Consider the following 13,979-nt stretch of genomic DNA (forward strand, 5'->3'; position numbering starts at 1 on the left):
TGTGTGTGTGTGTGTGTGTGTGTGTGTGTGTGTGTGTGTGTGTGTGTGTGTGTGTGTGTGTGTGTGTGTGTGTGTGTGTGTGTGTGTGTGTGTGCGTGCGTGCGTGCGTGCGTGCGTGCGTGCGTGCGTGCGTGCGTGCGCGTGCGTGCGTGCGTGCGTGCGTGTGTGTGTGTATGTATGTGAGAGGGCTCATCCATTTCGGTGAAGTTGGTAATCGGTTTCAGGGTAATCGGCTGTCCAATCGGTTGACTCCCTGGTGGGCCGGCCAACCTATCCATGGACACTGTCCACTGGAAACCTTGTATGTCAAGCCTTACTTATCAGAAAAACAGAGATACCAACGGATCCAATGTAGTTGTCATATAGTTGTGGCGGAGAGAGTCACAGCCCCAGCCTGAAGCCTCAAAAGTCTAGTATCTGCCCTCGTTCCATAGGGATATCCCTTTGGCGTGATGGTTAAGATGTTGGACTATTCACGTGGGAGACCCGGGTTCGAAGCCGGGTGTGGAGGTTCGGATCACCTCCGTTACATTGGTGCCGTGACCCGGATCCGGGCTTCCCCTTAGGAGGAGGTCAAAGGGGGGTGAGTGTGGCGGAGAGAGTCGCAGCCCCAGCCTGAAGCCTCAAAAGTCTAGTATCTGCCCTCGTTCCATAGGGATATCCCTTTGGCGTGATGGTTAAGATGTTGGACTATTCACGCGGGAGACCCGGGTTCGAAGCCGGGTGTGGAGGTTCGGATCACCTCCGTTACATAGTCACAAGTTCAAACTCCCATTGGAGTTTCCGGGAATACGGAGGCTAGTTTTTAAGTGGGTAATATCAACCCCTCTCCCCCCAAACATGGATGAAAAAGGGAGATACGAGGTGTTTCTGACAGCGACGCCGTCCCGCGGTGCCTGTCTGTGCACCTCGGCTCCATTTGTCATGAACAGACTGGCTGCTAGAAAGTGCATGAACGCCCAGCCGGAGGGCCCAAGTCGTCAATCAAACCCCCCCCCCCACACACACACACACACACACACACACACACACACACACACTCCCCTCCAGGGACATGCTGGGCCCCTGATTCAGACCAGGAAAAAGAGTTGGAGAGGCCCTCATTGCACGCTATAGAGAGAGATCTCTCTCTCTCTCTATAGCGCTGCTGCTACTTTGCCATTTCAGATCATGACAAGTGACAAGCCAGTGGGCCAATTACTGAGTTATATTTCCTCGTTGTCGGGTGGAAACCTTGTATGTCCAAAACCGTTAGCATTTTAAAAATGATTTAAACTAGTGAAAACAGCCGATCTACAAGCACACAACGCCTCGCACCGCGAGGCGTTGTGTGCTTGTAGATCAGCTGTTTTCAATACTTTTGTGCGAGTCAGTGCGACGGCCTTGTATGATGAAGCAGGGCTTTGCTTTGCGAAAAATTTTACAAATTTGAAACTTGGAGATACAAGGTTTCTGCTCCAACAGTGACGATTTACTTTTTGGCCGCCCAGCCCCCAAAATGGAACAAAGGCCGACATTGTATTTTACATTTTTTCCTAATGGCCGGCCTGGACCGGCCGGGAATGAACCGGCCGTTCGGGAGTTGTCCCGCTTTTCCCAATGGCCAGCACGTCCCTGCACACACACACCCACACACACACACACACTCCCCTCCCTGTCTCCCGCCACTTAGCAGCCCGGGGAGGGGGGGGGGGGGGGGGGTGGTGGGTGTGGTGGTGGTGGTCATACATGAGGCTCTGCTCCGTGGGTCATCATAACGGATTAGACCTCTCCATGGGAAGCAACACACACTGGTGTAAAGTAGTTTGTGGTATTTGTACTTTACTTGAGCATTTCCAATTTCTTTTACTTCTACTCCACTACATCTCAGAGGCAAAATATTGTACTTTTACTCCACTACATTTATTTTAACATTTTAGTTACTAGTTACTTTGTTGATACGTTTGAAAACTTGAAATGTGAATTCTGCCTAATGAGTATTTTACTTTTGGTACTTTAAGGAAATTTTGATACCAACACTTTTGTACTTTTACTCAAGTAAATGTTGAATTCTGGACTTTTACTTGTAACAGATATTTCTACATTGCAGTATCTATCTACTGCGCCACACACTGGCTTTGGTCATGATATCTCCACCTCTGTCGGGTGTGACCTAGTGTGGAGACTCCACACTAGGTCTCCACAAATAAAGACTCACTCCACAGTGGAGTGAGTGGTGCTACTCTATGTATGAGTTAATTTCATTAATTGTGCACTTTTTTTCCAAGTTGTAGGCCAGATGATTGATTGACTGATTAATTGAAGTACTTTTTAGAGGTTTGCTAAAGAAAAGGTACAGTTTTGTGAAAGTACGTTCAGTTCACTGGTACAAGGTCAACTAAAGGCAGATGAAGGCCATATGTAGGCCACGCTTCAGAGCCCGGACAAAGCAAGATGTTGGAGCTCAGCTCATTCCAGGAGCACCGCTCAAAAAGAAAACATGGAGATGAGAGGTTTCTGCCCTACAGCGACGATATATGTGAACGCGAGAGATGCTCATTAGTCACATGCCTTCAGACGGGCTACAGCTGTACGTCGGTGAACCCAGACGCGTTCGGCCAGGCCCGCTCCATTAAGCCCCTGCTCTTCATTGACCTGTATGAATGAATGCATGTGGTGCCATTAGGACCACCAGGCCTGTGTGTTGCGTTGTTTTATGAGGTATATCTGCAAGCATCGCGCCGCGTTTCGAACTAGTCGATCTGCTACTTTAGCTGCTTTTTATTTTATTTATTTGAATCCTGAAAAGTTTTGCACATTAAGAGGTTTCCACTCGACAGAGACTATCTAAGCATAAAACCAAGAGTTTATTTGGAGTGAAGAGCCGGTGAGGCTCAAAACGTCCAAATGGAAACAAATGCGTAGTAAACTTTTGGAGCGTGATCCAGTGTGCGGACCATTGTTTTTGGATTCTGACCTCTGCCCAGCCTGGTACTTTAGCGCAGTGGTTCTCAACCTGTGGGTCGGGATCCCCAGTGGGGTCCCCAAATTATTTGGGGGGTCCCCAGATGATTAATTTAATGTGCAACATTGTTTTCTCACTCAACAGTAAACTCACACACACTCATCACTCACTCACACACACACACACACACGCACGCACGCGCGCGCACACACAGACACACACACACACACACACACACACACACACACACACACACACACACACACACACACACACACACACACACACACACACACACACTAACACCAGTAAGACTCCCTAATCGGGAGATAAGCGACCGTAGGTCACATGTATACACAAAGAGGGCTGTAACTGCCATTGGTTCCTAGTTGTGTGGGCAATGTGTAGACATACTGTGTACCGATGTGCGTGATTTTAGGGCAAAAATTGTAGGAGCAGTGTCCAAAAATGTGTTTTGCAAGAATCGGCCTCATGGTGGCGCTAGAAGAGGTCCATGTGACAAATGAGGGGTGGGGTGTCCGCGTTGCCTTGGCGGACAAATAGGTACCGGCCCCGGCTCTCCTGGACGCTCCTAGCCCGAGTTACGGCATTTTATGTGAGCTGCAGTGGAGGGGGTCCTCCACTGGGGGCGTCACGACTTTTGCATCCGTTCTGGAGCACCAGGAGTGGGTGGTCCCCGGGAATTCCCCGTGAGCAGCTCCGTTGGGGTGGTGATTTGGTCATTTTTGCACATTAAATGGTAATTTTTTACACTTGGGGGTCCCCCAGGGACCTGGGGGTCCCTGGAGCTCCGGGGGTCCTTGGAGGTTGTAGTTTGGCAGGTAAGGAGTGTGTGTGCAAAATGTGGCATGGATGGGGGCAACGGTTGTGGAGATATGAGCAGGGCAAAAGTGTGACGTGTGACTCACGGAGGGACATTTTTTTACACCTGGGGGTCCCCCCCTGGAGCTGGATGGGGGCAACGGTTGTGGAGATATGAGCAGGGCAAAAGTGTGACGTGTGACGTGTGACTCACGGAGGGAATTTTTTTTACACCTGGGGGTCCCCCAGGGACCTGGGGGTCCCTGGAGCTCCGGGGGTCCTTGGAGGTTGTAGTTTGGCAGGTAAGGAGTGTGTGTGCAAAATTTGGCATGGATGGGGGCAACGGTTGTGGAGATATGAGCAGGGCAAAAGTGTGACGTGTGACGTGTGACTCACTCACTCACTCACTCACTCACTCACTCACTCACTCAGGGACGGACAGCCGGTGGAGGTTTTGGTAGTAAATGCGACCTACGGTCGCAACAATTGAGTACTTTTTCCACCACTGCACCTGGTACCTGGTACTTTAGTGAGTGTGTGCTTTATTGTTTGTTTACTGTGTACTGTACTCAGCTGTACAGCTCTCATCCCACAAATTAATGAGCCTTCCAAATGGGAAATAAACAGGATTTCAAAATGTTTGAAAGCTTGTAGATCTGCAACTTTCACTATAGAGTTTTTCTGCAATAAAGACGTTTCGCTATAGGTTATTTGGGGGTACAGGGAAGTTTTAGATCCCCTGTTTAAGGCGACTTGCACGCACCTGAGAGTTTCACGAGATTGACTTTTTATGCGCCTCGATTCAGGTACAAAAGCGGGTGGGAGTGTTTTTTGTAAGTTAATGGCACATTGTGCAGCCTGAAACAACTCAGCATTGCTGTCTGATAAGCACTTTGCCTGCAGTCAGTCGGCAACGTGTTCAAGGGTGTCGCACCAAATTCTGGGCCCTGGGTACAAGGATTCACTTCAGTTATTTTGTGCTTTAACTATTGAAAAATAGCAGATCTACAAGCTCGCAGCGCGGCACTCGGTGTCGCGCTGTGAGCTTGTAGATCTGCTATTTTCCAATAGCTAAAGTATAAAATAATCAAGGCCCCTCCACCTTGGGCCCTAGTAACTCAGCACCGAGTGCCACGCTGCGAGCTTGTAGATTTGCTATTTTTGAAAAATCGTGAAAATGTGTGCAAGTCTTTGAATGTTTCAAATCATTCTAAGGTTTTTTGAAAAACCTATGTTTCTATGTCAGTGGCGCTCAAACCTTTTCATGTGAAGGACCCCCAAAATGATATATGCATATTTGGCCGCAGACCCCCCATCTCAAAATATTTAGTTCCAGGGACCCCCCCAGAAGCAAAATTTGAGTTAATTTCTTTTAATAAAAAATACATATTCAAAGATAAAGAAAAAACTGATCTACAAGCTCGCAGCGCGGCACCGTGAGCTTGTAGATCTGCTATTTTCCAATAGCTAAAGTATAAAATAATCAAGGCCCCTCCACCTTGGGCCCTAGTAACTCAGTCCCGCTCCCCCCCTTGTGATGCCCCTGAACGTGTTCCTGAATCGCGGCGCGGCCCCGCCGTTGTCGTCGGGGAGAGAAATGACTGTTGATACGTCTATACAAACACTGTGATTACTTTCCTCCCCTCCGTTCTCCCTAAGCTAGCATTTTTCTGTTTGGATGAGATAATAGAAAAGAAATGGCCTTCCTCAAAATGATAACACACACAAAAAAATAAAAACAAAAAGTGACCTTGAGTAGTTTTCTTGAAAATGAAACACCAGTGTTTTTTTTAAGACATTTAGCCCTAGAATTATTGAATGCTTTAACTATTGAAAAATAGCAGATATACAAGCTCACAGCGCGGCACTTGGTGCCGCGCTGCGAGCTTGTAGATCTGCTATTCTTTGAAAAATCATGATTTGTTTTAGCAATTCTTTGAATATATCTATTTAAAGATCGAACATTTGTAACTCAAATCTCTGCTTCTGGGTGGTCCCTGGAACAACATATTTTGAGATGAGCTTATTGTAAGTCGCTTTGGATTAAAAGCGTCTGCTAAATGCCTAAACTGTAAACTGTAAACTGTAGATGGGGTCAGTGGCCCAATGCCTGTAATTTTGGGGGTCCTTGACATGAAAAAGTTTTAGAACCACTGATTTAGAGGAAGGATTTAGAAGTCGGATCAAAGATCAGGCGAAAGATATTCAAAGACTTGCACACATTTTCAGGATTTTTCAAAAGAATCTACAAGCTCGCAGCACAGCACTCGGTGCCGCGCTGTGAGCTTGTAGATCTGCTATTTTTCAATCGTTAAAGCAGTGGTTAAAATCTAACGCGACTCGGGCGCGTTCCAGCTCTTTGAGGGTTAATACATTATGGTATAAGTAAAAGTGAAAAACGTCCTCATTGGTCAGCAGAATATAAATGGATTATTACTGTAGGAATTGTCGCTGTCAATCCGTAGTATTCATTATATATTTTTTTCTTTGTTTGTTTTTTCTCTCTCTCTCCCTGGCTGACACACACAGGAGGCGAGGCTATGGCAGACCGGTAAGCACTCTTATTGTCATTTTTGTTTATGTTATTAGTTTTCGGATAATAGATGCTGTCAGGACAGAGACCTTATATGTCCATATAAAAATATATATGTTTTTGTGGTTTTTTAATGCCCTACTTTGTAGAGCAGTGGTGCTCAAAAGTTAGCGATATAGTGATCTACAAGCTCACAACGAGCTACATGCTGTGAGCTTGTAGATCTGCTATTTTCGCTATAGTTATAACATGTTGAAAGTGTGAGATTTGAACCCACAAGTGCTGACATTTTTACCACTGATCCACCTGCTTGCTCAGGGGATGAATTGTATGATCTAAATGTCTCAATAGAAGAACAGGGAGACAAAATACAATTCTATAACAATATTACACGAGAGGGTGTGCAATATCGTCAATATAATCACACCTGCATTGCCTCAGGAAGAGCCCGAAGGGAGAGTTCCGTTGGCAGCGTAGAAGTGATTATATTGACATATCACACACCCTCTTGTGTAATATTGCGATTATACAACCGTCAACTTCATTTGATTGTAATTAAGATATTCGATAGAAATGTGTAATCTTTTAATGCCACATTTAGCTACTAAGTCCCTGAATGCCGCTAGCATAGTGCTGGGAGAGGCAGCCCGGCAGCTTTTTTCGCGACCAGCGCAGCTGATTTCTTTGATCGATGAAGCCGTTCCATAATGCTGGTTATCATCACGGTCACATGATTGTTTCAGCCAATCAGATTGCTTAGTCGATACTACCTGTTGTATAATCTACAATACGAAAACATTTACATAGGGCCGCTTTAAGCGTGTCTGTGTGTTTAAAAACACGTGTTTTAACAAAAGCGATGTGATTAAAGTAGCTATAGTCAACTTTTTCTTGAAAAACGGACGCTAAAATAAAAATATTGTTTCGAAAATATTCTATAAAAAAGATTAAGCTTCATATATGTGTTTCTATTCAAAAATGACCGTAAAATAATGATAAAATAATCATTTTGGCCCTTGTCAGACTGACTTTGTTTACATCCCTCTTCTATTCTTTTATATGGATTGATTAGGGATGTAAACAAAGTCGGTCTGACAATGGCCAAAATGATTATTATATCATTATTTTACGCTTTTTGCTGTCATTTCTGAATAGAAACACATATATAAAGACGTGACGGACAGACTGACAGAGGGACTGACAGACAGCCGGTGGAGGTTTTCATAGTAACTTGCGACCTAGTCTTCACTTTACATTAGGGCTCTTGATAACATCTACTAATGATTTATAGATATATTAGGAATGTTTTACAAGGTATATACAGTAGATAGCTTGTAAATGATTAGTTACTAATCTACAAATAGCATATAAAAAAGCATAATTTTTTGTTACAAATGATTTATTAATCATTTATGAATGTGTATAAATGGCTTATTCATGATTAGTTTACTACTTACTAATACCTTACTAATAACATGTAAATTATGTTTAAAACAGTTATACATGTTTAGGTAAACATTTACAAATGTCAATTAACAGTTTGTTCATGTTTATTACTCATCTACAAACTGCTTATAAATGTTTATAAATTATTTATAACAGGTTATAACAAGTGCTACCAATCATTTTTTATAAAATATTTTCAAAACATAATTTTTATTTTAGCGTCCGTTTTTCAAGAAAAAGTTGACTTTGGACATACAAGGTTCCCGTGCGACAGCGACGGTTTATGTTTTATTTATTTGTTTCTGTTCATCGTGTGCCTGCCAAGGCATTTCAGTCGCCATCAGTGCAGTCCTTGTTCCCCATTATTCTTATCTATTGTACCTCGCCGCTCGATAGAGAAAAAAAAGAAAGACTAACACGGAATGACATCAAGATGAGATCTCAGAGGTAACACTTCTGCCACTGACATTACAGTTTGCCTTTGGTTTTAAAAAAATGGAGCCGCGCTTTCGCATTCGCCAATCTTCTATCCTGTCAAGTGGGTTCGATAAGTGTCTGCAAGCACTTTTTTTTTTCGTTCCCCCCCGCACAGAAAGAAAAGAAGAAGAAAAACAAACTTAATCAGGAAGAATATAAAGCAAAAAGATTTGGAGAATAAAGAAGAAGTGACTATTTGATGTTGTGGCGAATATGTCGCTTCTAAATCGCCATTCAATCTAGCCTCGAGAAAAACCTTCTATGTCAGAAACGGTTCGTTTCGTATTTATCATTTAGAAAATTATTTAAAATAGTGAAAATAGCCGATCAACAAGCACACAACACCTCACAACACGAGGCGTGTGTGCTTGTAAACCTGCTATTTTCACTAGCTTTGTGCGACAGTCTTAGCAGGGCTTTACTTTACGAAAAAACCTACAAATTTGAAACCGACAGTGACGTTATACTAAAACGCTGCCTATACTAAGCCGCCTTTGCTCTGGTCTGACCCCGCCGTGTACCTCGTTTTAGCACACTAATGGATATTTAATTGCCTCGTATGTCTCTCATTTTTATCTTCCACCTTTCCTCTTTTGCTTGTTTTGCCTCCAATAACATTTCCAGCTTTCTCATTTCGTTGTGTAAATGATTCGGCGTGAGCTTTGATACCTAACCTTGAAAGAGACCCGTGTTTTCTGCATGTATGCATCTAGGAATATGAAGAGTGAATATAGTCGGGGATCCACATGCCCAAAAGCTCAAGGAATAGGGTAGGACCTGTGATTTTCTGCCACACTTTTTATTTCTGTTTTATCTATTCGTTTGGTCATTAAGGTCCACAGAATGAGAGGCCTGCTCTGCCAGAAACATCGCGAAAAAAAGTTATGGCCATTTTTATATTCACTGCCCCATGACTCCATATAAAAAAAGAAGAAAAAGAATCTGCTTTAAGTAGCATGTGAGGGGTCAAACTAGGGGTTCTTCATCATTCTGAATCCATTGCAAGCATTTGTTTTGCATGAAAACATTCCTTGGGCAAAATATTGGCCCCCAACAACTGTGAAAAGTGATGAGTCATCACTTTTTTTTCCACTTTTCACAGTTTTGGGTGGCCAACATTTTGCCCAAGGAATGTTTTTCATGCAAAATAAATGCTTGCAATGGATTCAGAATGATGAAGAACCCCTAGTTTGACCCCTCACATGCTACTTAAAGCCGATTTTTTTTCTTTTTTTAATATTTCTAGTGGAGTCAATGGGACAGTGAATATACAAATGGCCATAACTTTTTTTCGCGATGTTTCCGGCAGAGCAGGCCTCTCATTCTGTGGACCTTAATGACCAAACTAATAGATAAAACAGAAATAAAAAGTGCGGCAGAACATCTCAGGTCCTCGCCCATTTTGGTGACTGGATCCCCGGCTAATAGTCTTTCTCTTTGTGTCGTCTTCACGGCCCTTCCTTTCATTACCTTTTTTTCCTTTCCTCTTTTCCTTCTGTGCTGATGTTGAAGCAGCAGCTGCTGAGGCCATCTCTCCTGAGACCCGAGGTAGAATTATTACTGCTTCTCTTCAGTCGCAGGGATGACAGTAATCCTGCTTTATGCTGTGTCCTCAAGGCAGTGGTTCCTCAACCCGTTTCATGTCAAGGACCCCAAATTGACACATATTAGCCGGCGGACGGACCCCCATAAGAGAGGATTTCATGGACTACAGACGGCTATAGCAGTGATTCTGAACCATTTTAATTTCAAAGTCCCCCAGTTTGATATGCATGGACCTACACAGTAGTTGTATCCTCAGTGTTCATTTAACTCTGAGCGTGTACAAATTGACCCGTCAGCAGTGGCGTCAGTTCAGAAAAAGCTAAGGTATGGCAACATGACTAAAGGCCTGTCCATACTTTGACCGAAACCGCCGTTTTCGGTCAAAAGGTCCTTTTCTACCATAAAATTATATCCCTCGGGACTTCTGAAAAGCATTGGACCGAACGAGAGTTCGGAAATTTGCACGTCGGAAAACACAACTCACCGAACATTTCGGTCGAAGTATGGAGAGGCCTTTAGACACCAGTCATGTTGCCATATCTTAGCAACAGGCATGATACATTTATTTTAAGAAGTACATTACATTTTTTCCCCTGTTTCTACGGTTTCTTGGGCTGGATATGGCAGCCTGGAACAGTTGTTCAAGTGCAGCTAAACGTGGCATGTTAGTAAATGCGCCACAATTAAGAATAATGCATTGCACCTGTGCAGCTGACCTGCGGAACCTGGGAATATACCATTTTGTCAAGATGGGGAGAATACAAGTGTGGAGAATATAATTATAATACCTTGTTAAAGTGACCATTTTGTTAAATTTTGCATTTGTAGTTATTTTACTGTAATTTAACAACATAATAACCAGAACAGATAGACAAAGAGACATTCATGGATTTATATTTAAAATTAACTTTTATGTTCATGTTCCCCCCTGGACCCAGGGTATGGCAGCTGCATACCCCTGCCATACCCAATTGACGCCCCACGCCCGTCAGAGTCCATTTGTACACTCTCAGAGTTACAGACCCATAAGGGTCCATTTGGTTCCTATTTATCATTTGCCTGGGGACGGCCTTGAATCCCCTGAAGGACCCCATGGGGATCCCTGGCCCCTGCTTTGAGAACCACTGCCTTAGGGTGACCATAAAAAATGATCTGTCTGTCTCTTTCCCTCTCTCATAATAGTTCTTTTTGATTTGTTTATTCATGTATGTATTTTTACCTAGTAAGTGCTGACGTATTTGTCTCCTCCTTTGAAACGCAGGGATACGACGACCCGGGCCAAGACTACTACGACCAGGGGTATTACGACCAAGGGTAAGCCTCCATCACACTGTCCCACGCACGCACGCACGAACGCACGCAAGCACGCACGCACAGTGGTGAAAAGTAACAAAGTACATGTACACAAGTACTGTACGGTACGGGACACATTTTCAGTAATTGTACTTCTACTTTACTACCTGTCAACGGCAGAAATTGTACTTTTACTCCACTACAATTATTTGAAAACTTTATTTAGTTAGTTACTATTTTGTTTACTATTACAAAACATACATTACCACTTCAGCCCTAGGCCTATACACATTTCAGCCATTTGAACATAGCCGATCTACAAGCTCAACACAATTTGTCGTGATGTGATGCATTGTGAGCTTGTAGATCTGCCATTTTCAAAATATTGTATACATTTGAAAACTGGGACATTCAGCTAATGAGTACTTTTATTAAAGTACATTTTTAATTCAAAACTTTTACTTTAAACAGAGAATCTCTAAAATTGCAGTTTTGATACTTTTACTTAAAGCTATACTATGTAACTTTTCCAATAACTCTAACCCTAATCTTAAAATTGTCCTAACTATTAAATCGCTATAGCAGATCTAGTTTTTGAACATCCACTCCGTTAATTTCAGCCCCAAAAGCCTTTTCTTTATATGTTTTTTACTGAGCCAGTGAGCCGTGACAGGGGCTGCATTTCGCGGCAAAATTACGTCATCTGTATACGTTGTCTCCAGATCATACACTACCGGCCAATCACAGCGCGGATCATACACTACCGGCCAATCACAGCGTGTCTTGCCGGAAGTAGCTTGCTTCAACAGCAGTGTTTACGCTGGTGTAGGAGTCTAGCCTGTTACTCCCCAATGCCTGGTCGCATAGGAACGTGAGAGCCCTCTACGGATGCGTATCGGCGAGCTGCAGGCGGTCGCGGTGGTTTTGCGGCCCCGTTCCGGTGGTCCGTGGCGACCCAGTGTTGTAGTGCTAAATTTGGAAGTGTGGGTACTCCCCATGCACGCACGTGCACGCGCGTCAATGCGCGTGCACGCACGTGCGTCCGTGCGTGTGCACATAACGTTTTCGCTGGCTTAAAACGGGTCTGCGCGGCAGCAGAAATAGCCTTAGACCAGTGGTTCTCAACCAATAATTTGATGACCGGATCTTCAGCCAAACTTCCCATGCAAAATAGCTCCACAACTGATATTTCCAATTAATTAATCCATTTTCAAATCTTATATTACCATCTGCTGTTAGTCATGCTCATTTCAGCACGGCTGGCGAGCCTATTTCAACCAATTGCTGGGTCAGAACAACCTGAAAATATAATATCAACTGACTTGACTTGAGAGAAGTGTGGGCACTCCGTACCCCCGCGTCCCCCCCCCCCCCCCCCCCCACTACATCCCTGGCAACTTCCATATAGCTTTAACTAAAAGATATGAATACTTTTTTCACCACTGCACGTGCACACACACACACACACACACACACACACACACACACACACACACACACACACACACACACGCACACACGCACATGCGCGCACACACACTCCCATGTCTCATCGGTCTTACTCCAATCCGGGGAATTTATCGATCTCCATCGGTTCATTTATCACGCGGCCATTAAGAGCTATTTATCATGAACATAGCATTCTGATTTCTCAACGTTGAGATCCTTGTGGGATTGGAAGGCATTTAAGGGCAGATCCAGAACACAAGGCGATAACTGTTACTATACGCTTCCTCCCACCAAAGCAGTATGGCTGTGTGTGTGTGTGTGTGTGTGTGTGTGTGTGTGTGTGTGTGTGTGTGTGTGTGTGTGTGTGTGTGTGTGTGTGTGTGTGTGTGTGTGTGTGTGTGTGTGTGTGTGTGTGTGTGTGTGTGTGTGCGTGCGTGCGTGTATATTCTGATAGTACTCAGTAACAGGAGTCTCCACGCATGTGCGTGTGTGTGTGTGTGTGTGTGTGTGCGCGTATATTCTGATAGTACTCAGTAACAGGAGTCTCCACGCGTATGCGTGTGCGTGTGTGTGTGTGTGTGTGTGTGTGTGTGTGTGTGTGTGTGTGTGTGTGTGTGTGTTTGCGTTTGTGTGTGTGTGTGTGCTCAACTCCAACACCAAATGAGATCAATGACTCTTTGGACACCTGAGAGTACGGTGGTGTTTTCCTCTGGCTTAATGGATTGAGCCAGTTGTGGGAAAAGTGCTCAATTTTCTATTTATCTAAAGGTAGAGTAAGTGATATGTTTTGGTTAAACAAAAAGTTTTGTTGTTAAAAGGTTAAAGCACTTTATTCTGAGTGCGATAGAGTGTTTCAGTAACAAGAGTCTCCCTGTCAGGCACATGCACACATAGACATCAAAGGGGGCTTGAGCCCTGCCCTTTTATCTGTCTGTAAAAAGTGCCTTCTCCAGACCATGAATGCAGTCTTAACTATGGTGAAAGAAATGCAAATGTGCTCTCTCCGTGCCATACTCTCCTGAACTTGAATGCAGCATCTTATGTTGAAAGAACTGGCCTAGAAATCCATGCCGTTACGCCCCATCTCCAGTGTTAACTTGATTATGCTTAGTTCAGTGTGGCACTGAATTGTAAGAAACATCACAATTCATACTGTTATGCTATGATGTTTTCTAATAAAACTTGAACTTGTATCACGCAAAGGAAATAGCCGACCTCCAAGCTCACAACGCGTCGCAGCGTGGCGCGTTGTGAGCTTGGAGGTCTGCTATTTTCAATATTTCCACCAAAAGGCCCTTTTAGAAATCCCAGCCCCTGCCTCTCTAACATTATCTGCAAGTCCCTGCTCCCTGTCTCTCCAGCTCTTTGATAATAATAATCAGTAATATCAGAATGATTTTTTTTTACTTTATTTGTCCATTTCGGGTGGCCAATCAGGAGAGAGTACCCATTCATCAGCTTACATTTTAT

The 13,979-nt window shown here is 43.9% G+C and overlaps 1 protein-coding gene across 1 annotated transcript in view; it reads left to right on the plus strand.

Moving 5' to 3' along the window:
• Window positions 1-13,979, plus strand: part of LOC308296680 (protocadherin-15-like) — a gene marked incomplete at both ends in the record, with an annotated part of 437,702 nt that overhangs the window by 414,577 nt on the left and 9,146 nt on the right. The window contains 2 exons of the mRNA XM_080740008.1: window positions 6,296-6,317; window positions 11,029-11,081. Of these exons, the coding sequence (XP_080596134.1) occupies window positions 6,296-6,317; window positions 11,029-11,081 (75 nt within the window). The remainder of the gene's footprint in view (window positions 1-6,295; window positions 6,318-11,028; window positions 11,082-13,979) is intronic.

Source organism: Nannobrachium achirus, assembly GCF_963921795.1.
Source record: "Nannobrachium achirus genome assembly, chromosome: 13".
Lineage (NCBI taxonomy): Eukaryota > Metazoa > Chordata > Actinopteri > Myctophiformes > Myctophidae > Nannobrachium > Nannobrachium achirus.